The sequence below is a fragment of the Capsicum annuum genome, chromosome 3, assembly GCF_002878395.1.
Source record: "Capsicum annuum cultivar UCD-10X-F1 chromosome 3, UCD10Xv1.1, whole genome shotgun sequence".
NCBI classification, from domain to species: Eukaryota; Viridiplantae; Streptophyta; class Magnoliopsida; order Solanales; family Solanaceae; genus Capsicum; species Capsicum annuum.
The window spans coordinates 236,489,387-236,515,427 of NC_061113.1; the positions used below are offsets into that span (position 1 = coordinate 236,489,387).

At 35.6% G+C, this 26,041-nt stretch overlaps 2 protein-coding genes across 2 annotated transcripts; one reads left to right on the forward strand and one right to left on the reverse strand.

The window, feature by feature from the left end:
* The first annotated feature begins 990 nt into the window (after positions 1 to 990).
* Positions 991 to 4,130, forward strand: LOC107862886 (omega-hydroxypalmitate O-feruloyl transferase). Its single transcript, XM_016708585.2, has 3 exons — positions 991 to 1,284; positions 1,877 to 2,322; positions 3,098 to 4,130. Exons 2-3 carry the CDS (start codon positions 1,879 to 1,881, stop codon positions 3,953 to 3,955), a joined length of 1,302 nt encoding a protein of 433 aa, XP_016564071.1. The 5' UTR covers positions 991 to 1,284; positions 1,877 to 1,878; the 3' UTR covers positions 3,956 to 4,130.
* A 1,669-nt stretch (positions 4,131 to 5,799) lies between these two features.
* Positions 5,800 to 6,315, reverse strand: LOC107864989 (auxin-responsive protein SAUR50). The gene has a single exon (XM_016711365.1). It carries the CDS (start codon positions 6,313 to 6,315, stop codon positions 5,800 to 5,802), a length of 516 nt encoding a protein of 171 aa, XP_016566851.1.
* Positions 6,316 to 26,041: the final 19,726 nt, after the last annotated feature.

A 26,041-nucleotide genomic window follows, 5' to 3' on the forward strand; every position in this document is an offset into this window, starting at 1 on the left:
TAATGCTAAAAACCCTTGACGTTACTAATAATTCAAATTTTTTAAAAAGGGTAACCAAATTAATAACGTTGTGCAAATAAGGTTTTTTTTGTGTAAATTCCCCTGCAACGTGCTTACTTGCAAGCCATAAAATATGAAATTTCCCCAAATTGATTACCCATTTAATTACCCAACTCTTATACCTTCTGTTACAAGCAAATTATTTTTTTTAATAACTACAATGGTTAGCCCCCAATTTAACATTGTGATTGCCTTACGTTACCACATTTGCATAAATGATTTGTTGATCAAAATCTACTTATTTGTCTTTTTCTAGATGAGAACATAATCCTAAAAAACAAGAATTCAAATTTACAAAAAGCTACTAATCCTATATTGGAAAATATGTTACTACCTTTTAGTAATAAAATATTAGACCAAGTCATTAATTTGGAGGCCAACTCTACCAAACTATACAAGAGTTTTCCTTCAATCCTTACGCCACATTTTCTGAATTAGTAACATTTTGTTTTGGGGCCAGTAGCCTACCACACCCATATGATAACACCAAAATCTTCCTTGCAACTCATTGATGATTAAAAAAAGAACTTTTTCTGTTGTCATTTTTTTAATAATAATTGCATTCGGTTAGCTAGCACGCGCCTCTCTATTGTAAATATTGAATCTTCTTAGATTTTTCGTGTTTTACATATTTATATTTTAAATTTCGGTGGTAAAACCTAACTCTACCACTACTTCTCACCATCACATGTACAGAGCAATGGTTGGGTCCGGTTAGCTTGCTTCATCGAGAAATGGTCAAACTTTTTTTTTTTTTTTTTTTTTATAAATAGTAAATATTGAATTTTCTTTATTTCTTTATGTGTTTACACGTTATATTTGAATTTCCTCAGTGATAATCTTGATTTTGTTAATATCTTCTGTACCTACCGCTTCCCATCAGCACATGCATAGAACATTTTTTTCATTATAAACTTTCTGCATTGTCTTTATTGTTATCTACTTTGCAATTTTTTCCTTTTTTTGTTTACGTACTGAAGTTTTATCCTCCATCATTAAGACAGCTTTGCGTATAAATATCAATAAATAATACTATAATTAGTAAAACAGTTCCTATGGTCCTTTTCAATTGTACAATCTTTGTTAACCAATACTCAACAAATAGTCAATAGTCAAACTCATGCATCTGCTATATATATCCATGTCATTTATCTGTTACACTCACAAATTTACCATTTCAAAACTCAATAATCACAACATTAACTACAGTTTCCCGTCTTTTAGGTATTTTACATTTTTTTTTGTTATCTTATTTTGTTGCTAATATGACGGTCGTGATCGTCTTGGACTTGACTGTGCCTTTTGGGCTGGCCAGGCTCATGCGACACCGGCGTCAATGAGGAATTCATGTGACCAGGAGGTTGCAGGTTCAAGTCGTGAAAACAGCCTCTTGCAAAAATGCAAGGTAAGGCTACATACAGTAAACCCTTGTGGTTCGGCCCTTCCCCGGACCTCGCACTTAGTGGGAGCTTTAGTGCACCGGGCTGCCTTTTACAAATTTGTACTAATATGACGGTCGTGCTTGTCTTGGACCTGACCGTGCCTTTTGGGATGGCCGGGCTCGTGAGACACCGACGTCAATGAGGAATTCATGTGACCAGGAGGTTGCAGGTTCAAGCAGTGGAAACAGCCTCTTGCAGAAATGCAAGGTAAGGCTGCACACATACAATAAACCCTTGTTATTCGGCCCTTCCTCGAACCCCGCACGAAGTGGAACTTTAGTGCACCGGGTTGCCTTTTAAAATCTTGTTACTAATGATTTCATGACATGCCACTTCCATTCCTTAACATTTTCATTTTCATTTTTAAACTTAAGCAATGGAGAATGGTAAAAGCAATGTTGCTATTGAGCTTATTGTGAAGCAAGGAGAGCCAACTTTGGTGCCACCAGCAGAGGAAACAGAGAAGGGACAGTATTACCTTTCAAATCTTGATCAAAATATAGCCGTGCCGGTTCGGACAATTTACTGTTTCAAATCAGAAGAAAAGGGGAATGAGAATGCTGCTGAAGTGATGAAGGAAGCTTTGTCAAAGGTTCTTGTTCACTATTATCCACTAGCAGGGAGACTGACAATAAGCCAAGAAATGAAGCTGATTGTGAACTGCAGTGGAGAAGGGGCAGTTTTTGTTGAGGCAGAAGCAAATTGTGCCATAGAGGACATTGGTGATAATACTAAGCCTGATCCTGTTACACTTGGCAAACTTGTTTATGACATCCCTGGTGCTAAAAACATACTAGAAATGCCTCCCTTGATAGCTCAGGTACTATGTTTTCTTTGTTTATTAGGAGAAGTTTACATGCTTCTGTGGTTTATTTGGTTGATTTCTCATATATGGTCACTCGACAAATAGTTATCATCTCAGATAGTCGCTTTGCGCTATAAGTATTAGTCGAGTGACTATTTGAGAAATTAACTAGTGAATTTTAACATGAGGATTCGAAAACAAATTCCAAGAATGCCACTTTTTGAGTCACCTTCGGTGCTACACTAGATGCTTCCCTTATTATATACACACACGCACAAAAAGTTCGTTTTAGCCCTTTTTTCTCAATAGAATTTTATGAACGAAGGAAATTCAATTGAACCCCTTCTACTAAACTCGCTCCGCCCTGGGCATAGTCTATTGTACCAATCCTTGATTAACAAGCCAAATCATTAGTATAAATTTCTCAAGAAGTAAACAAATATTCATTTTGAGGACCATTCACTAGGATCTTGAATAAGAAAAGCCAAATGATAGATACTTAAAAGCTTAAGTTGTTAGAGAGTGTACTCTTTTTATTTAATTATATTCTCAACACTTCCCCTCACGTGTGGGCCTGATTCTTTTCATGGCCAAACACATGGAAATTCTTTTTAATAATGGGTGGCGGTGAGACCTTTGCTTGCTCTGATACCATGTTGAGGCGTGTGACCATCTCAACTAAAAACTTAAGTTGTTAGAGAGTGTACACTTATTATTTAATTATATTCTCAATAGATACTATGTTATGTTTCCCTAGTCGTAGTAAGATTTAGTAATTCTCTATATTCAGGTGACAAAGTTCAAATGTGGAGGCTTTGTGCTTGGTCTATGCATGAACCATTGCATGTTTGATGGGATTGGAGCCATGGAGTTTGTGAATTCTTGGGGTGAAACAGCGCGAGGTATACCAATCAAAGTCCCTCCATTCCTAGACAGGAGCATACTCAAGGCTAGAAATCCACCAAAACCAGAATTTACTCATAACGAATTTGCTGAAATCGAAGATATATCAGACTCTAGTAAACTATACCAAGAAGAAATGATGTACAAGTCCTTCTGTTTTGACCCTGACAAGCTTGAACAACTAAAAGCAAAGGCCAAAGAAGATGGCAATGTCACCAAATGCACTACATTTGAAGCCCTTTCAGCTTTCGTCTGGAAAGCACGAACTCAAGCATTGCAAATGAAGCCTGACCAAAAGACAAAGCTCCTCTTTGCTGTTGATGGGAGATCAAGATTTGATCCTTCAATTCCACAAGGTTATTTTGGAAACGCCATTGTTTTAACCAATGCACTCTGCCATGCTTCAGAGATAGTCGAACATCCCCTTTCGGCCGCTGTGAAGTTGGTTCAACAAGCTGTTAAAATGGTAACAGACAGTTACATGAGATCTGCTATAGATTACTTTGAAGCAACAAGATCTAGACCATCTTTAACTGCTACACTTATTATTACTACTTGGTCAAAGCTTTCTTTCCACACGACGGATTTCGGGTGGGGTGAGCCTGTTGTATCAGGGCCAGTGGCTTTGCCAGAGAGGGAAGTTTCACTGTTTCTTTCTCATGGGAAAGAGAGGAGAAGCATCAATGTGCTTCTTGGATTGCCAGCTTCTGCTATGAAGACATTTGAAGAACTAATGGAGATATAAACAGTCATATTGCAGCCATGAAATTTACTTTCTTGGAGTATATTTAATTTACTGTTGGTTATGTGTAATTGATTATGTTTTTATACTTTGTGGTGTTATTAATATTGTTTCATTGATGAAGAAATTCAGTGCTGCTGATATATAATGTTACTAAAGGGGAGATGTGCAATTTATGTCACTTGTTTTATTATATATAATTCACGCGATGTGCTTTTATCACTAGATCAAAGTCTTAGGTCCAGTTCGATTTGCACCGTACCAAACCATTTCTCTTATTAAAAGTGGAGGCAGCTCGAGTTTATTGTTGCGATATATTGCTAAATAACATTTTCTGTATAAACTTTGAGTTCTTTTCTCCAAGTTTGTTAAACCACAATATATAAATTGTTTGATCGAAAGGGGTGTGTATAATTAATTACTCATTGAAGTGTTACTAGTTATTTTGACTATTCAAATCTACCTGGATGGGGAGGTTGTTGTTGAGCCAAATTAGAGAAACATTAGGAGGCATAGATAAAACCATCATAAAACTAGGTAGAAATGAGTAAATTATTCATTGATTTTTTTAATCTTGACAAATATAATTAGACATTTATTTTTAATATAGTTGACAAGTAAAAATGAATGTTGACTTGTCTTGATGTCATTATTACATGGACCTTAATGCCATACACATTCACTCAATATGAATCATCTCCTTCACAAATTGTGCACGTTTTGAATTGACATTCATGATTCAACTCATTGGTTGACAATTTTATTAATTATTTCAAGGCTTATGGGTCTCTATCTCTCTGGTGCTTTTAGTTGTTCACCAAATTTGTTCTTCTTCTTATTTTGGTGTTAAAGAGCCACCAAAAGGCAATCTAAAATTTGGGTAAAAGACCATGAGAGCCCTTATGTTTATCAAAATTCAAAAGGTATCAACTAACCCCTCCTACTATATTCTTTCGCCTCATTAGTTTTCAATTATCATTATGTTATTAAAGAAATAGACATTTCTTTTGATTCCATCCAATTCCAAACCTGTTTAAATTCTCAGTGCACTTCATGCAGTTTACAATCGGTCCCTCTAATATTTCTGAACTAGTATTGAACTTGAATAAAAAATAGGCATCTATATATGCCTAAGGGAAAACAAAATATTTTATACAATATATATATATATATAAATATATATATATATATATATATATATATATATATATATATATATAAACAAGAAAATTGGAGGTCTCGAGTTTGAAACGTCCTGCATGTTTTCTTGATCGAGCTTGTTGCCACAAGGTTTACCTAGCGTGGTTTACCTTTTCTCTGTGATTTGCAGGTAATTATACTAGAGCGAGATTTACCTTGTGCTCACCCAAACGTAATAATCTCATATTCCCTTGTAAAAGAAGAAGAAGAAAATTTCGATATCCGAGGGGAGAAAGAATAGAAGACTTGTGATGTAGCTATGGACACATCAAACACACACAAAAAACAGATTGAAAAATAGAGCCAATCATGCTCCATTTATTGTTTGTTGCACAATATACATATTCAGACTCACAAGCCAAAAGCAATTTTATAAAGGTAAGCATCTTTACATATAGTTGTCAAAATGTCTATAAGGGCACCAAGTTGGTAATTTACATTTTTTATATAGTATTATAATAAATGTTGAAGAAGCAGATTCAACTAAGTAAATATTGCTACCGACATACTTTTTAATAACAATGATATTTGAATCAGCTTACTTGCACCGTAACTTTTCTTTTTTTAGTCTCTGGTGATGAGATTTGAACTATATATAATTTCTTATAATGTATAATTTTCGCCCACTTCATTCATCGACTTACTTGTCACGCACAATTGTAAGAGTTGAGGCGTTTGAACGATCTTGGTTGAGTGAGACTCCTATAAGAACCATAACCCTTAGCCATTTGGCTATTACCCAAACGTCTCCCAGGACTAAATAATATTGGACTACATGATCCACACATTACTGAATCATCATCAATCTCTTTGTTATTACTTGCCATTTCAGCCAACACTTTATAGAACATATCAACATCACAAGGCAACAAAATTGGACCTTGACTATAACTATAACCATACTCCTTTTCAGCATCTTCAAGCAACATCATGAACAATGGATGACTTGCATACTTTGTCTTTATCACAAATCTCTCTTTATTTGGCCCAACATAAACCCAAAAACACCCTTCTGGGGCTATTGTGTTGGTGCTTGTACCATTCCATGATTTACTTTTGGACAATATTGCCCCACTTACTTTCTTCATTGATAAATATTTCTCCAACTTCTTAAGTAAATTAGAAGTAGAGCTTGATGATTTCTTCTTTTCTCCCTTTCCCATTTCACTAATATTCATTCCCTCAGCAAAACAAACTACTTAGCTCAGTAATAACACTATTTCTACTGGCGTGGCACTAGTAGATGCTTCTGATCAATAGAATGCACGAAGAAGAGGAAAACAATTAAAGGAAAAGATTAGCTACGTACTATTTTTGGTTTGGTGTCAACCTCTATCATAAGCTAAATGGAGCATAGATCTCATTTTTATCCTAGTTGGATTGTTCATATATACTTTTTGTAAGAATACTTCAACAAAGGTGAAAAAGTATACATATGACCTTTAGCTTATTCAGAGAAGTGTTGTTAATTTTTGAATGAAGATAGCAAAGGCCATATAAAAAGGATGGGAAAAAATAGATAAAGCCTTTAAAAGAGTATTTGGCCATATAGGTTGCTGACTGGCCAAATAGATTCACTCCCGAATAATACTTGCACTTTAATTTGTCAACGAAGAAAAAGCCAACCTTTATTATTTGAAATAAGATTATAATATATGGTTTTATTATATATCCCTAAATGGTGACAACTTCTTTGTATTCAACAAAGCCACGAGCAATAAACGGAGGCTTTAATAAATTACGGATTTAAATTATATATATTGATAATGTAATAAATTTAATATGTTTAGCATGCCAATATCAGAGTCGGCTAGACCATAAAGTCACTAAAGTAATGGCTTGGGGCTCCAACTTTATGGGAGCTTCATTTTTTCTAAACATTTTACTAATTGATAACGGAATGTAATGGCTCACGAAAAGCACATAAGATGCATGCAAGTCATCCGAGATGCACGTACATCGCATAAGATGCACGTGACTTAAAATCTTTTATTAAAATTTGGTTTTACGCCACCAAATTCGTTCAGCCGCTTTTGGTCAGTACAATTACTTCTATGGATGGATACTTATCAGTAATTTTGACACGCTATTCGTATATATATACTTGAAAGTTTTAAACTCATAAACTGTATTGTTTATGTGAACCAACATATTGTGCTTGGTCCTTTTGTTTGTCAAATTTATATATTATTAAAGTGTGTGATTAATTTGAGTAGAACTGATTTATCTGGGCGCCATAATGGGAAGGTAGATTGGGAGTACGTAAGCGGGATTAATTATACTAATTAAGCAGGTTATATTGTTGAGCTATTCCAAGCGAATTATTATTAAGATAAATAAATACTCACTCTATCTTAAAATACTTGTTTTTCTTTTGCTCTCCTTAGCTTTTACTTGACACCTTTTAATATGACACAAACAATTATGGGTATAGTGAATTTATCATATTGCCCCTATTAATAGGTATTGAAAAATGATTTGGAGAATAAGTAATTCGTGCTAAGGATAAAATATGAAAATAAAAAATTGTTTTTTCTTAATTTGTCAAAAATAACAAGTAAAAATAAAAATCAAATTAAAAAAAATGATAAGTAAAAGTGAATGGAGGGAGTATCTGTCTCAAAATATATGTTATATTTGAGGCTTTAAGACAATATTAGTTTTTTTTTTTTTTTTATCCTTGATATTGTTATTTTTGAAGACTACAAACACCTCAACTACGACACATACAAAGTAAAGATATTCAATGAAAATAGATAACATCTTAAGTACAAATAAGGGTAAAATAATTAAATATCTCTCCTAATTAATATTCGTTTAACGAACGTGCAATGAAAAATATGAAAAGATTTTGAGATTGAAAAAAACACTTTCTTTGCTCATTTTTACTTGTCAAGTGTTATAATTTTTTTTTTAGAGTCAAACTATCTCGATTTTGACCAACTTTAATATGTATTTTTTTCATCATTAAAATAATATAGCAAGAATTGCAACTTTAGTATTATGGTATAGTTTTGAGACATAAATTTAAACTTAAATTATTGAATTAAACTAATTTAATTAGCTACAAAAATTAATTAAATTAAATCTCGTAAAGCGCAATATGACAAATAATTGTGAATATGGGAAGTAATACCTTGGACGGCTTTGTTTAGAGAAAAAAATTATCACACTAACATGAACGATTAAAGTGATAATATCGATTACATAAAATTATAAATGCACTTTAATAGTAGTGACCCTAAATGCGTTTGAGCAGCAATAATTTTAATTTTATAATTACTACTTTATCATATGGTAGCTGAGGGCGTTATTTTACATTGCACAAGCGAGGCAATTACTTTAGTAATAATTCGTCATCATTCATGCTTTTGACAAGTGATTTCATGGCACACGTTATTAATATTATTATTGTAATAATTGAAAGTGTATTGTGTGAGACATCTACTAATTATTTTATGCAACTAATTTCATTCTTATTCCACCATGATAAATAATTGATCTATTTTTTTTAAAAAAAATTATTTCTTGAAATAAAAGCGAGAGTGCAAAAAATAAAAGGTCTAAAATACTTGATCTCGATTCCATTGAGTATTTTTTTTCCTTTGACACTTGAAAAAAGTTTTGGTATTTTCTTATAATCCTGCAATAATTCTTCTTTTAATATGTTAACATGAATTGTTAGGTCTATAGACAGCTAAAATATATTGTGGTGTACGTCTTATCCATATCTATATCTATATCTATAATCTATAATCTATAATCTATATCTATAATCTATTCTATAATATGTTAAAAGTGTGAAGACCCTTAGAAAAGTGATTTGAACTTTTTGCCCTTCATTAAAAAAACTCTTCTTCAGACAAAACTGTTTTTTCACTATTTTTAATTTATTATTTAATTATTTTTTATTATATTAATTAGATTTTCTAAAATATATGGGAATCCTAAAATATATGGTAGGAGAGTTAATTGATATTTTTCTTTCTACTACACTTCTTAAAATATATGAGACTCCTAAAATATATGATTGAAAAATTAGTTAATATTTTCATTTCTACTGTTTAATTAGAAAAATACTCTTAAAATAGGAACTCTATTAAGAAAATATTTTATAAATATTGAAACGTACGTCTACACACAAACACAATGACATTTTCTATGAAACATCTCCCTTTTCGGCCAAGAAGAGATGATAGTCTAATGAAAATTAATATTTTTGGAATATGGGCAATAACAACATTAGTTTAATATGTTAATTCATTCTTTTTTTTTTTCTATCAATTTGCTAATTCTCTTTGAATAATGTTTCTTGTTTTGTTTTTTCTCTTGAATAATCATATAGAAAAAATTTTATTATCGAAAGGTTAGTATATTAATTATGTTTTTATCTTTCAATTAGTTTATTATTTTTTTAATTAATATTATTGTAGTTCCTTCTGTAATTCGGGTGTTATATTGTGAGCAGATCGATGTTCATGTTTATGTTGAAGTTAAACAACAAAGTAAGAATTTTTTTTTTTTTTTGTAAAAAAAATTTCGTGTGTGCTTTATTTAGGTTTAGTTTTTTTGTTTAAGATTATTTATTTCTGTGATGTGAATGATTTATGCTTCTTTTTTTTTTTTTAGTTGTAGTAGTCCTTTTGTAGGATTTACATAACCGATTTGCCTATTGGAAGAACATGATTGATATTCATTCAACTTGATTTGATTGCATGTCTAAATTGGTGGATGCTTTGATTTTCTAACCCTCAACTTCTTCACTGTTTTTCTCAGCATAACAGAATTCAACTTGTGTGTGTATATATATATATATATATATATATATTTCTTTGTTTTCATTCAAAATCATTCTTAGGATCAAAATTTTCGCTTAGACCAAAACTAGTTGGATCAAAATTGAAATTTTGTGATCACTATTATATTATTTTTTTTATATTTTACAGATCGTAGATTAATGTCGGTCGGCTTTGAAGAATTTCTTGTGTAAAGGTTAGGTTTAATTGTATTGTTTTGATATCTTAATTATCTTATTGTTTTATTTTAATTTACAGATGTTAGATGAATGTGGGTCGGCTTTGAATTTTTTTTAGGTAAATGTTAGGTTTAATTGTATTATAGTATTCTATACTAGTTTGTTATTTTGTGGTAGTTTACTGTTTGTAGATGAATCTTGATCGGCTTTGAGAAATTTCTGTGTGTAAAATTTAAGTTTAATTGTATTGTTTTGATATCACTTTTATCGTATTATTTTGTTGCAGTTTACAGGTGATAGATAAATGTTGGTCGGTTTTAAGGAATTTTTTTATGTAACGGTTCGGTTTAGTTGTATTATTTTGACATCTCTATTATCATATTATTTTATTATTGTTTACAGGTGGTAGATGAGTGTCAGACGACTTTGAGTAATTTTTTGTATGTAAATATTAGATTTAATTATATTATTTTGATGTCTCGATCATTGTATTATTTTGTTGCAATTTATAGATGGCAGATAAATGTCGATCGACTTTTAAAAATATTTTTAGTAAAGATTAGGTTTAATAAATAAATTCTCTATCTTTACATACTCAAAAGATATTGAATTTAATTATTATATTCATCTTTATTATTTAAACAAATATCCTATTTAATATAATATTTAAACTCATTAAAGTGAGATACACAAAGCGCCTACACCTAAACTAGTATTCATAAGTTTGTTAATCTTATCCGAATATATTAGGTTTTCTAATGACATTAAATGTTTGTTCTATAAAAATATAAACTACTAATAAAACTAGGTGACAATCAAAATTGTTGTATTACCGACACTAAAGAATGATCAATCTTTAGGTTATTTACACTTTGGCCCTTCTTTAATTTGTGCCCTCAATTATCTTTAGGGCTTCTTACGTAATTGTACATGCGGAAAAAACAGAAATTCAATAAAATGAGTATATATATATATATATATATATATATATATATATATATATATATATGTAATCTATCAATTTATTGTGACAAAAGTGAGATACTCGAATGATAGGCATTCCTCATTTTCAACTCAAAAGTGGTAAGTACGAGTGATCAGGAAAGTAAAAAGGGTGGAAACTCCTAGTACTAGGTGTAAAAAAAAAATAATATATCAAAATTATATAAATAGAATATATTCATGTATATATGATGTATAATTATATATCAGAAACGTATATACATTCATATACGTTGTTTATACAATATTTACATATACATTTTTTTCAATCCCGACCAGAGACGGAGCTAGCCTATTAGGGTGGGGGGGGGGGGGGGAGGGGGGGTTCGGATGAACCCCCTTCGATGGAGATGAGATCCATGTGGTTGTTGTTGGTGTTATGGAAGCCTTTCAAGAACCCAAGAACTCAACCGCCCATAGCATTCCGGATTAGTCCCTCTATATCTCCCTTACCCAATGAGCCATCGGTGTTAAGCTTATAGTAGCCATGGGGGGAGGGTTCCAACGGATATTGATATCCAAGTATCTAGGTATGGAGGAGGGAGTGCCAACAAGATGGTTGTACTCGATCGCATCAAAGTAGCATTGATGAAGGAGGGCTTGACCTTTTTGTTCTCGGAGGAATTAACATTTCTGTTCTTCCAGATAACCCAGAGGCAGAAGGGGATAGTGTCATATCATTCCAGGAGGTTGTCAAACCTTTTATATATCATTTTTGATCATGTGTGGGACCATCTAATAGGATAGAAATCCGAGAAAGTAATGTTAAGAACATTAGTACCTTTAGCGAGGAAGGTATGCCAAAGCTCCTAGTTGGTAGGACATTCAAAAAATATGGGGGATATACTCAAGATGATGGTTGCAGAAGTCACAATTAGGGATGACAGAGAGACCTATGTTAGAAAGGTTAACTTTGGTGGGTAATCTATTATGTTGGGCTAACCAAAGGAAGGTTTTTATCTTTGAAGGACAATTAGTCTTCCAGAGCCAAAAGAAGCTTTCATCTGAGGGAGTTTTGGACTTGGCTTCGGATTTTGAAATAAGGGAATAAGCAGTACTACTGGAGAAAGTGCCATTGCCAGTTAGCCCCTAGATAAGGTGATCAGAGTGGATCCTGGGGTTATGAGTAAAGGAATCAAGGATGTCTACAATGATAGAATGGGGTAATTAAAGAGAAAGATCGGAGAACATCCAGTCACCACCATTCAAAACCTCAGAGACCTTGGTGATGGACACTGGGTCAGGCTAAAGGGACCTTGAATTTGGCATCTGAGAGGTTCCATGTTGGGGATCCACCTGTCATACCAAAAATTAATATTGTTCCCATTGTGGACAATCTAGTGGGCACCTTTCAGGCAGTACTTCCATCCCTAGGATATATTTTTCCAGGTTTTGGAGGAGGAGGAGGGCTTACAATTGGTTTAGGGGTTACCATATTTATTTCTAAGAACTTGATCCCAAAGATAATTAGGGTTATGAGTCAGTCTCCAAGCAAGGTTAGTACACATAGTGTCATTCTTATGCTTGGCTTTCTGGAGGCTCAGTCTCCCTTGTTTTTTGGGGGAGGATGATGGTATCCCAATTCACCATGTGTATTCCTTTTTTATTCAAAGTAGAACCCCATATTAAGTTCCTTTGGGCTCTATCAATGAGGTAGAGGATTCTACTAGGGATGGAATAGTATTGCATAATATGAGTAGGAATACTACAGAGGGAAGATTTGGCAAGGGTGACCCCGCCAGAGAGGTTCAAGAACTTGGTCTTCCAACCAGCTAGTCTATTATTAAGGTTGTCAATAATAAAGTGGAAGTCCCTTTGGCGGGGTGCTAAATGGAGAATGATAAAGCCAAGGTGCTTCCTAAAATTCTCTCTAGCTTGGATAGAGAGGATGTTCACCATGGATTTCTTCTCTTGGAGGTTGCAGTTCTTGGAAAAAATCACTTTTGACTTAGAGAGGTTGATTTTCTGGCTAGAGTGGAGACTAAAGGATTTGAGAACCTTAATAATAGTGGTGCAGTTATCCATATTAACCTTTGAGAAGAGAGTGAGGTCATCAACAAAGAAAAGGTAGCAGAGTTTAAGACCCTTTGTACAGATGGAAATGGGTTTCCAGTTGAGAATATCCACCTTAAAATCAATTCTCCTAGAAAAGAGTTCCATGCACATTATAAAGAGCAAGAGTTCCATGCACATTATAAAGAGGTAAGGAGAGAGGGGTCCTCTTGTCTTATACCTTTGTTGGGGTAGAAGAATTTGTTTCTTCCACCATTAATTAAGATAGATATATTGGAGGAAGAGACACAGGACATAATCAGGGAGCTGAGCTTGGTAGGGACATTAAAGAAGTGTAGAGCTTTCCTAATGAAGGACTATTCAAGCCTATCAAAGGCTTTTTCAAGGTCTATTTTCAAGACCATATTAGCTTGTTTGCCCCTCATTTTTTGGAAGTGTGAGATGACTTCTTGGACAATGATGGAATTATCTTAAGTCCTCCTGTTGGGAAGGAAACTACCCTGAGAGTTACTGATAATCCTACCGAGATAGGGCTTGATCATTGAAGCTATGATTTTTGTGATAAGCTTGTATTAGATGTTACAAAGGTCAATGGGTCTAAAGTTCCTAATATTACTGGCATTAGGGCATTTAAGGATGAGGTAGAGGTAAGTGTAATTGACCTTGGATTCCATCCAACCAGAACTTGATATCCTGCACCTTTGGTACATAAAGGGGTGAATACCATCTGGACTAGGGGCCTTATAGGGCTTGAATGAGTGAATGGTTCTCTTGATATCTTCAGGGGAAGGGATGCTATCTAGAGCTTCATAGTCCTCTGTACTGATGGAACCTCTAGAAGAAGGGTTCAACTGACAATACAGAGGAGAGGAGAGACGGTCAAACCTAAGAAGATTAGTATAGAAGGATAGTATGTGGTTGTTGATAGCCTCGTTAGAGTAGATCCAATTCCCATTGTCTTCTTTGATTGCATTAATCCTATTTCTTCTTCTCCTATTGAGAGTAGAGGTGTGGAAAAATCTAGTATTTGAGCCCCTTTCAGCAAACCAATTGATTCTGGATTTTATTTTTTCAAAAATCCTGCTCTTGTCTGGGGATGGTCCCAAGATCTTTAGTGAAGACCATTTCCAGATCATGAAGAAAGAAGTTGGAGAGGTAGTTAGGGGGTTTTTGGATGCCAGATAATCTAGCAAGTATTTCATTCTTTTTTTTAAATATTCCCAAAGGTTTCTCCATTCCAGATTTTTACCTGGGATTCAAAAGTAGAGATAGCACCAGTAAGAGAAACCCCAGGGCTGTTAGAGTTATGAACAAGATGGATGAAGCTCGGGTGTGAGCACCATGTGGATTCAACTATGAAAGGTTCCTCCTGGATGCTGAGAGAGTTATCCAGCTTCAGGAGAATAGGACAGTGGTCAAAATAAGTTCTGGGGAGATGGGTAATAGAGGATTTCGAGAAGAGATGAACGAATTCATGCCTCATTTGCTAGTTACTTTCACTGCTACATGGTTGCCCTGAGAGAAAATAACAATATCATAGATGCCCAGAATAGATTTATCCCACATGCTAACAATGCCCTTCGAGCTACTAGTAGCTGGAAATTGGTTTGACTATTGAAGCCTAATGTTTTAGCAGGGGCTTTATGGTCATCCATTCTGGTCTCTAAAAGGGCAAGCAAGAAGGGTCTATGGATGTTGACCGTGGATTAACAATGCATTCTGAACTCGGCATTGTTCGCCCCTCTAACATTTCATATTATTGATGTCGTTATGGGAAGGGATGGATTGATTGGTTGATTCCATAACTTCTTTTCCCTCATTTAAAGTGGGGAGAGAGGGAGAAAGGTTGATATTGTTTCCTATCACTTCTTGGAAGTTAGGGTCATCTTGGCTGAGTAGAATATGTCTGACCTTAGGAGATTGACATACAGACCTAACTTGTTTAGTTTTGGATGAAAGAGGACAATCAACAGTTCGCTGATAAGGTCCTCGAAGGTTTGAGATATGGGTTTTCCTATAAGTATGACTTCTGCTCTTGGGACCTTTTGTGATGCCAAGATTTTTTCTATTTACCTGTTGTTTTCCTTAGAGCTTCCATGTTTTTTTGCTTTTTTTTATCATCTCCACTAATAGTGGATGTTGATAAGGGTCCACAATATTTATGAGTAGGGGTATCTGGGGGATATCCTTATATGATTTGACAAAAGTTAGACCCTCCTTCAGGAGCTTTTTTATTTTGGGTGGATAAAAGGGGAGACTCTGGTCCATCCTTTTGAGTTCCTCTGAGATAATTTCTGGGTTCAGAGGGGTTTTTTGGAAGTGACTGCATATACTCATCAGGGTTGTAATCCAGACATTTTGACCATAGTTGACTAGACCTTGGTTCAGCCCCTCCATCACCACCTGGGCAAGCTAGTGAGAGTCCTGGATTAGCAAGATGGTTGTTTTTCTCTCTATTTGCAACTTTAGAGGAAACACTTGTTGAGACAGACAAATTTTCATCCAAGATGTTGGGTGATGGTCCATCTCTAATGGTTTGGTGATGAAGATTATTGGAGAGAGGGGATTTTAGTTTGAAGATGCCATTTTGAAAAAACCTTAGGAAGGGTGTCAGTAATTTTAACAAGTGAGGAGATATTAGAAGTATGCAAAACATAATCAGGAGTAGCGGGAATAGTTACCTTATGATACAAGTCAAATGGCCGCCTTAGCTTTCGATGACATTGATAATGCTCAAACTACACCTCTCATGTGATAATGTAAGAGATCATTGTCAATATATAACCCAACTAGGTTAGGGTCGAATCTCATAGGAAATATGGTGTGAACTTAAGTCGTTTGTGATTTAATCAACTGATAGTTGGATGTTTCCTGAAATGGTGGTTTGGGAGATTAGCAAATAATTGTTGGTCACTTTAGTTTCAGTGTTTGTAATCAAGAGTTTATGGACAACCAGAATTATGTTCACTATGGGTTTTGGTACTTAATAGATGCTAATAGTGATTCAAGATTCTCAGGGTAGGTAGGAACAACAGATTGTCTTTATCGAAGTTATGCCTAAATGTCTCTTGACCTACTTAAGTATTTAATTACCTAATCCTCTCAGACTTAGGGAATTTATATTCACTGACCAGAATTTACCTCAGGTTAATTAACCTTGTTACAGCGTCAATTATTAAACAGAAGGTTGGTAGCTTTCAAGTCCCTGTCAATAATTGACTTCTTACTATAGTTGATTTCTTATCTCAAGCAAATCAAAGCAGGTGCTATCTATCATTTGAAACCAATAGACAATGATTAAAATCTCAAAATTATCAAGAAGTCCTATTACCTTTAGAATCTTGAACATTTAGCAACTTACCAAAACCTAACCCATAGATCCCATAATTCAGGTTAAAGGGATTTAGCCACTCATAATGTAATAATCGATACACCAAGTTGAATTTATGATTTGAAGGATGAGCTTACAGCAAGATGAATAGAAACGAGTGTTTCTCATATTAGATCAAAGTAGAAATCTCAAAATATTGATGATAATCTCTTCAAAGTTAATGGTTTTGTTTAAGCCAAGAAACTAGAGAAAAAAATAACAAAATACGTGCGTTCCAAAATAGGTTTAGAATGTCGAGTACTAGCCTAAGAAAATCCTAAACAATACTTTGAATAGTTCACCCTAATTATGGAAACAAAATCACAGATAAAACAATAAAAAGGGACAAAAGTTGCTTAAGACTTTGCAATTATTCTCAGTTAAAAGCCTCAAATGTGTCAGCATCTGCTCACACATCAACACCCTCAACTTAAAATAATTATTTGTCCTCAAGCAACTAAAACACAACTAAGAGAATACAAAGTACATTCAGCAGTCAACCATCCATATTATCTCAAAACATCTTCACCATCTCCAAGGTCAATCAATTTACAAACAACTGTGTATGTTATTGAAGAGCAACAACGTGACACACAAGAATCCAGATATGGCATCAAATCAGCAACAACAACCATGCATGTATCAAGCTTACACTATCCAAACAAGTTAGCAACTAGCAACGTAACCAGTGTGCTCTCACTACAAAGAAGTCCCACTTCACTTATATTTGACATTACATATGTAACCATGGGGACAATCACCAGACACTCACTCTCAGAATGAAGTTCCAATTAATGTATGCCGAATACCATAGGCTTGCCCTTATTTTCATTACCAAAACTTTCAGACAGGTCAGCTAGGATCACTATAGGTCTTATCTTAGGCTTGTAATGTAGGCTAGGGGCTGGTATGATACTCGATGATATTTAAAGTGACTAAGCCTCCTTGACACTACACTAGCTTTTGGGGTTTCACTCATTTACCTTTTTCTACTCTTCTCTTTTCTTGATCACACTTATTCAGGATAGGTGCGGTTCTTTTCTACAATCACTTCTTTTTTTCACAACTTTTCTTTTCTTGCTCTCTTCCACCGTACCCAGCTTTTTATTCTTTTCTTTCACTCTACCTTTCTTTATACTCAATTTACATCACGCACCCCTATGATATCCACCCTCAACTTAGGCCATTTACCTAAGTCAAGGTACACAGTGTCCAAGGAAGACCAGGGCCAAAACAGGTTCATTATGATATAAAAATAGGACGATAATAGGTATCATAAAATGAAATAGGCTATTCAGGCTCAAAATAGGGATCAAGGGATATTATGCATACAGAGAAGGTCATTTAGGCTAAAGTGGGCTAATATTAAAATGGCCTATGATCCTTTCCAAACCCGTATCCTTTAACCTAGGCAAGACTAATCAGGCAAGTTCTGAATCCAACATACAAAGGGAACGAAGTAAAATCTCACACGAACATGGCACACAAGTATATTACAAGTTACTACTTATTCGATTCATGCAATTGTTTAGCAATGGTTATCAAGTTACTAGAACTAATAGCATACAAAGATGAACAGTGGTCACAAGTAGATGCAAATCACACAGTTAAAGAATTAGACCACTTGAGAGGTGTTCACGAAATAACAAAACCGTGTTAACTGCCTCAAGTACTTGTATTTCTCCTAGTCAAGTACAAAATATTACACCAACAACTCACCTTAAACCCTCAACTTAAAATTAAAAAAAAATTGAACTAAGGGTTCGGGTATACCTAGAGTAGATCAAGCACGGTGATCATGGGTTGCCTTCCATGTAGCGCCTGATTTAACATCGCGGCACGACTCAGGTGTCTCGATTACTTCAGACTTCATCGAGACAGATAGTAGCAGTACTTTTCGTCGAGTCTTTTGAACCAATATAAAGTTTGACTCATTGCCCATTTACCTTGAAGGTGGTTCCGTCTTCATTTTCAAGTTCTACTACTCCAGATGAGTAGACTTGACTAACTCTAAACAGGCCTGACCACTTGGATTTAAGCTTACCTGGGAATAGCTTGAGTCTGGAATTGAACAGAAGCACCAAGTCACCTCTTTGGAATTCTCATTTCTCAATTCTCCAATCATGATACTTCTTCATCTTTTCTTTATATAGGTCTGCTCTTTCATATGCCCTGAGATGGAATTCATCCATCTCATTCAGTTATCCCAGTCTTAGCTCTGCTACCTCCTTTCAACTCAAATTTAACCTTTTGAGTGCCCATAAAGCCTTATGCTCCAGATCGATTGGTAAGTGGTATGCTTTGCTATAGATCAACTGAAATGGTGACATGCCAATGGGTGTCTTGAAAGCAGTCCGGTATACCCACAAGGCATCATCGAGCTTTCGAGACTAGTCTTTCTGACTAGCGTTCACTATTTTGGCTAGGATAGCTTTAATCTCTCGATTTGACACCTTCACTTGCCCACTAGTTTGTGGGTGATATGGAGTAGCTACTCTATACTGTTTCACCCCATATTTTGCTAAGGCATCTTGAAACACTTTATTGGAAAAATGAGATCATCTATCACTTATAATAGTATGTGGTACTCCAAAGCGAGAGAAGATGTTCTTCTTGAGAAAAGCAACAACCCTCTTTCCTTTATTATCAGCCAAGGCAACGCTTCGACCCATTTTAAGACATAGTCAACAGCTACTAAAATATACTTTATCCCATAGGAGCTTACAAAAGGACCCATAAAATCGATGCCCCAGACGTCAAACAATTCCACTTCAAGCATCTTAGTTAAAGGCATCTCATGCCTTTTGGAGATCGACCCTTGCCTCTGACATTGGTTGCATTTCAGCATAAACTCATGAGCATCCTTGAACAATTTGGCCAATAGTAGCCGCTCTGCAACACTTTCCTAGCCGTTCGGTCACCTGCATAGTGACCTCCAATTGGGGAAGCATGGCATGCTTCCAATATACATAATACATCCACTTCTGGCACACACCTCCTTATAATATTTTCAGCACATCTCCAAAAAAGATACGGCTCTTCCTAGAAGTAATGTGTCACATCATGAAGGAATTTCTTTCTTTGATGGAAAGAAAGATTTTCTGGAATAACCTCACTCAGAACATAATTTGCAAAATCAGCGTAGCAAGGCAATTTCTCCACCACAGCAGCCAAGATCTCCTCATCAGGAAATGAATTATGTATCTCCATTGCATCACTAATTACCTGCTCACCTTCCATTCTAGACAGATGATCCACAACCTGATTTTCACAACCCTTCCCATCTTTGACTTCAAAATCAAATTCTTGTAGCAGTAACACCCATCTAATCAGCCTTGGTTTTGCATCCTTCTTAGCCATCAAATACCTCAAGGTTGCATGGTCAGTGTAGACCACCACCTTGGTCCCAAGCAGATAAACCCTAAATTTCTCAAAAGCATACACTACAGTCAGGAGTTTCTGCTAAGTGATGGGGTAGTTATTTTGCGCTTCATTCAGTGCTTTGCTGGCATAATATATTGGATGAAATAGTTTGTCCTTATTTTATCCCAATACAGCTCCAAGAGCAACATCGCTTGCATAGCACATGATCTCAAACAGTTTTGACCAGTCCGGTGCAACAATGATAGGGGCCTCAACCAGCTTCTTTTTAAGGCATTCAAATGCCTTCAAGCAATCATTATCGAAGGAAAACTTCACTTCTTTCTCTAAAAGTTTGCAAAGTGGATTTGCAACCTTTGAGAAGTCTCTTATAAACCTTCGGTAAAAACCAACATGTCCAAGAAACCTTTACTGAAATGAGAGGTGGTAGTTTATTAATAACTTAAACCTTGTCTCGATCAACCTCTATACCCTTTGCTGAAATTTTGTGCCCGAGAACGATGCCCTCCTTTACCATAAAGTGGCATTTCTCCCAATTAAGCACCAAATTAAATTTAATACATTGTTTCAAGGCCATACTCAGGTTTTCCAAACACAGATCAAAAGAATATCCCACCACATAGAAATAATCCATGAATGCCTCTATGGTGTCCACACCATATCTGAAAAGATAGACATCATGCACCATTGAAAAGTAGCGGGTGCATTGCATAGTCCAAATGGAATCCTCTTAAATACAAAGGTGCTATATGGGCATGTGAATATCATTTTCTCCTAATCTTCAGGAGCAATATAGATCTGGTTATATCCAGAATAACCATCCAAGAAGCAATACCATCCTCTTCCGGCCAATCGGTCAAGCATTTGGTCCATAAAGGGCATCGAAAAGTAGTCTTTCAAAGTCCATGATTTTAGTTTGCGGTATTCCATGCAAACTCTCCACCTATTCACAGGCCTGAGTGGAACCAACTCATTTCTTTCATTTGTAACCACAGTTATACCCCTTTTTTTAGGCACACATTGAACTGGGATCACCCATTTGCTGTCAGAAATAGGGTAAACCACGCCTGCATCCAACCAATTAATAATTTCCTTCTTAACCACCTCTTTCATTGGTGGGTTAAGATGACACTGGTGTTTGATGGTTGGAATACAATTTTCCTCAAGTTGTATTTTATGTATGCAGATGCCAGGGGGAATGCTAATAATATCTGCGATAGTCCATCCTATTGCTCTCTTGTACCTCTGAAGTACTGAAATAAGTGCTTCTACCTGCTGTTCGCCCTAATCATCCACAATAATAACGGGTAGCGTATTTTCATTGCCCCAAAACACATACCTTAAATGCCCAGGCAGTTCTTTCAATTCCAACACCGGTGGCTCTTTAATGGATGGCTTAGCCGGTGGTGTTGGTCGATTAGCAAGATCAAGGTCTAGTTTCTTAGGAGCATAAGAGTATGAAACCAATCCTGACAAAGCACAAACAATCTCTTCGTACTCTTCAATGCCTTCACGATAAAAATTCATCAGAACTGCAGCTAAAGTCTCGACAACAAGTTGCTCCTCTATTGACACCTCCTGTTCATCCTCATAATACACATAAACAGCTGAGAACACCCTTATTTCTTTATGCTGCTTCATTGATTGGCACATATCAAATCGCACCACTTTACCATTCATCTTGAATAAGAGCTCATTAACTCTCAAATCAATCAACACACTTTCGGTTGTGAGGAAAGGTTGACCCAAGATTATGGGCACCTCAAATTCCACCTCATAATCCAGAATAAAAAAATCCACAGGGAATATGAAGCTAGCTACCTTCACCAACACATCATACAAAATACCAACACGTTATTTTACTGACCTATCCGCCATCACGAGTTGCATGTTGGTGGGTGTGGGATTTCCTAAACCAAACATTTTATATATAGACAGCAGCATCAGATTAATGCTCGCTCCTAGATCACATAATGCCTTAGCGAATTCTAGAGACCCAATCGTACAAGGAATAGTGAATGCTCCTGGGTCTGGCTTCTTCTGCACCAAGGTCTATGTAGAAATAATGCTACAATGATGGAGATTATCCTTCAGTTCGTAGCTCACTGCTCTTTTCTTAGTCACAAGGTCTTTCATGAATTTAGCATACCCTGGCATTTGCTCAAGTGCCTCCACCAAAGGCACATTCTCTGTCAATTGTTTGAGTATTTTCATGAATTTGATGAATTTTGCATCATTAATTTTTTTCTTCAATCGTTGAGAAAAGGAAGGCGGTGGTCTTGGGAGAGTTTTCACCACTACCTCCTTCTCCTTCTCTTTCTCTTTTTCTGGAGCATCATCAGAACCATCCAGCTTCTCAGACTCCACTAGACCGTCTTCTTCCAGTTCATCATCAACTACCTCATTAACTATATTTTAACCCACAGAAGGGCCAGGTAATATCTTACTACTTCTAGTGGTAATCGTCATTCATGAGCCATCATTTCGCGGATTCTAGACTATATTACTAGGTAATGTTTCACTCTTCCTCTAATTCAACATGTGGAGAGTTGGCTCATTTGTTGTTCCAGCTTCTTGATCGAAGTAGAGTACGAGTTTACCAACTGACTAATAGATGACAGATCAGTCGTCATGGTATTCACTCCTGAGTTGGTAGCCTCCACTCTCTTTAAAAATTTAGCCATCATGTCCTCCATACATATCTTTTTAGAACTTGTTGTAGCAGCCTCACAATTTCTAAGAAGGACATATAGCCCGCTTCTATCATTATTGCTCCTTCAATTTCCCAGATCTCTATCTTTATAACCAGGCTTATCATAATAATTTCAACCTTAATTCCCTTGGATATTGTATCGAAAACCCCCCTAATTATTAATATAGTTCGCCTCTTCTTTTGGATCAACATCAACTCTATCTTGCGATCCCATAACTTTTACCTTCTCAGTCTTGCCTGATAGCAAGTGCTTGGTTAGCAAGTCCATCTGCATTTTTAGGTGATCCATGTATTGGTCACACTCTTCATATCTTCTGCATTGTTCCACAGTCATACCCATAGAAATAGTGGGGCTTGCTATCACAGAGTCTCTGGTATGCCATACCCGACTCTGTTTGGTCATTCTTTCTAGCAATTCTGAAACCTCTAGGATTGTAAGATCAATAAACGAACCACCAGCAGTATTATCTTCAATTAGTTTTGTTACAGAGTTAAGAGCCCTGTACAAAGTCTCTATCAAGTGTATGTCCATCATATTGTGGTTCAGACACTGTGTCAGCTTTTTTTGTCTCTCCCAGGTTTCATGCAAGGCTTCAGTTGGGAGCTGTCTAAAGTTACTGATCTCATCCCTCAACTGTACCCTCCTAGAAGGTAGAAAGAATCTTTTTAGAAAAGCTCCTTTCAACTGCCTCCAGTTGGTTATATAATCGGGTGTCAGCTTGTTAAGCCACAATATTGCCTCCCCAGATAGAGACAATGGAAACAATACAATCGGATAGAATTCTGACCCATTCCTGGGTTATCAAAAAATTTACAGATGGTGACAAAGTTCACCAGATACAAGTTTGGGTCATCTCCAAGAAGGCCACCAAACAACCCCTTCAGATTGAGGAGTTGAATCATAGTACTCGTAATGTTGAATTTTACCCCAGTTGCCAACGATGGAGGAATAATTTCACCCGTTGTACCTGCTCCATCCATTCCATCATCAATATTATTGAGGTCATATTAGACCGGCTGGTAATCTTGCCTTCCTCGAAACAGACGGTTCCTGTTAGCATTACATTGTACTAGTGCAGCTACTTGCTCTGCACGCCTTGGGTTACCAGGGTTTAGCAACTCCTCATCTCCCAAATATTCATCCTCAAGATTTGGATGTCATACTTGTTGACCGATATTTTGCACATTCACCTGAGCTCTAGCTAAGGCTGCTAACCTGTCAGCCTCCTGCTGGTTTGCCATTCTTCTAATTTATTACGGTTTCGAATTAAATAGTAATAATGATTCTCCAAAACTTCTGGTTCTTGGCATATACGACAAAAGTCCTGCAGAAAACAAAAACGACAAACAAACGTAAAACTAGGAAACTTGAATAATAGTCAATTAGTGCACACAAACATTAATTTACAACCGTATTTCCCGGCAATGGCGCTATTTTTTTATAACGCTCAAACTACACCTCTCATGTGAGAATGTAAGCGATCGTTGTCAATATATAACCCAATTAGGTTGGGGTCGAATTCCACAGAGAATATGGTGTGAACTTAAGTCGTTTGTAATTTAATCAACTGATAGTTGGATGTTTCCTGAAATAGGGGTTTTGGAGATTAGCAAATAATTGTTGGTCACTTTAGTTTCAATGTTTGTAATCAAGAGTTTATGAAAAACTAGAATTATGTTCACTATGGGTTTTGGTACTTAACAGATGCTAATACCAATACAAGATTCTTACGATAGGTAGGAACAACAGATTGTCTTTATCGAAGTTATGCCTAAATATCTCTCGACCTACTTAAGCATTTAATTACCTAATCCTCTCGAACTTAAGGAATTTAATTCACTGACTAGACTTCACCTCAGGTTAATTAACCTTGTTCCAACGTCAATTATTAAACGAAAGGTTGGTAGCTTCCAAGTCGCTATCAATGATTCACTTCCTACTATAGTTGATTTCTTATCTCAAGCAAATCAAAGCAGGTGTTATCTATCGTTTGCAATCAATAGACAATAATTAAAACCTTAGAATTATCAAGGAGTCTTATTACCTTTAGAATCTTGAACACTAAGCAACTTACCAAGACCTAATCTATAGATCCCATAATTCGAGTTAAAGGAATTTAGCCAATCATAATGTAATAATCGATACAACAAGTTGAATTCATAATTTGAAGGATGAACTTACAGCAAGATGAATAGAAACGAGTGTTTCTCATATTAGATCAAAGTAGAAATCCCAAAATATTGATGATAATCTCTTCAAAGTTAATTGTTTTGTTCAAGCCAAGAAACTAGAGAGAAAATAACAAAATGCGTGCGTTCCAAAATAGGTTTAGAATGTCGAGTACCAGCCTAAGAAAACCTTAAACAATACTTTAAAAAGTTCACCCTAATTGTGGAAACAAAATCACAGATAAAACAATAAAAAATGACAAAAGTTGCTTAAGACTTTGCAATTATTCTCAGTTAAAAACCTCAAATGTGTTAGCATCTGCTCACACATCAGACATCATTCAAAGTCATTATGTGAAGAATCAAGCTTTGGTCGTATGGAGGGTACGAGTTTATACTTGGACGGGTCGTTTTGAGCATGCCAAAAAATAAACCCGTGTGTCGAAGATTGCTTGGAGCCTTGAAGACTTGAGGACTTACAGGTTTGGACCCCATTTGATGGTTCACAATTTTGGTTACCTTTATTAAGGGTATTTTTGGTCACTTAACCTTAAGGGTATTTTGGTAACTTAGCCTTGTCTATTTGACAATCCATGGCTTCCCCTACTTCATTAAGGGCATTGGAGTTATTTTGTCACTCATATGTAATAAGGCTATATATAATCTCTTTTAGGTCTTCTCTTTTTAGTTTATGGATGATGATATTTGAAACATTGAAAATCCTCTCTTTTGAGAGTAGAGTACCTTAGTGTAGTTCTTAGTTAGGGCTTGGAAAATTCAATATTGACCTTTGCTTGGAAATAGTGGATCTTGAGGTGAGTTGATTTCCTTGGCGGTCACCGTAAGAGTGTAATTTTATTTATTACATTCATTAGGGGTTAGTGTTGAAATATACTTGGCTCTTAACATTGTAATAATCTTGGTCTCACTATCTATCCTTTACTTTCTTATAATCTTGTTGTGTTGTTCTTGTTGCCTACTCTCGACCTTGAGGTATTCTTGTAGCCGAAGTTGTTGTTATTATTATTCTTTATTTTATGTGTTGTTAATCTAGTTTGGTTGGCTGGAAAATAGGTGTTAAACACCTTTTTATAATCTCTTTCTTGTTCTTATTGTGAATCTGAGAGTGGTCATCAAATAGATCCTCGGGTTCTTGAACTTGTGGATTGATTATGATGTGTATTTTGTGTCTTCCATTGTTGTTCTCATATCATTTGGTATTAGAGCATTGCTTGATCTTGTTCTCACAAGATCAACCTTGGGCTC

What these genes read in the sequence shown, in the direction of transcription:
- LOC107862886 (XM_016708585.2), top strand. Translation starts at nt 1,879, where the DNA reads ATGGAGAATGGTAAAAGCAATGTTGCTATTGAGCTTATTGTGAAGCAA. An exon ending in TGCCTCCCTTGATAGCTCAG is followed by an intron (nt 2,323 to 3,097) that starts GTACTATGTTTT and finishes CTCTATATTCAG; the next exon opens with GTGACAAAGTTCAAATGTGG.
- LOC107864989 (XM_016711365.1), bottom strand. Translation starts at nt 6,315, where the DNA reads ATGGGAAAGGGAGAAAAGAAGAAATCATCAAGCTCTACTTCTAATTTA.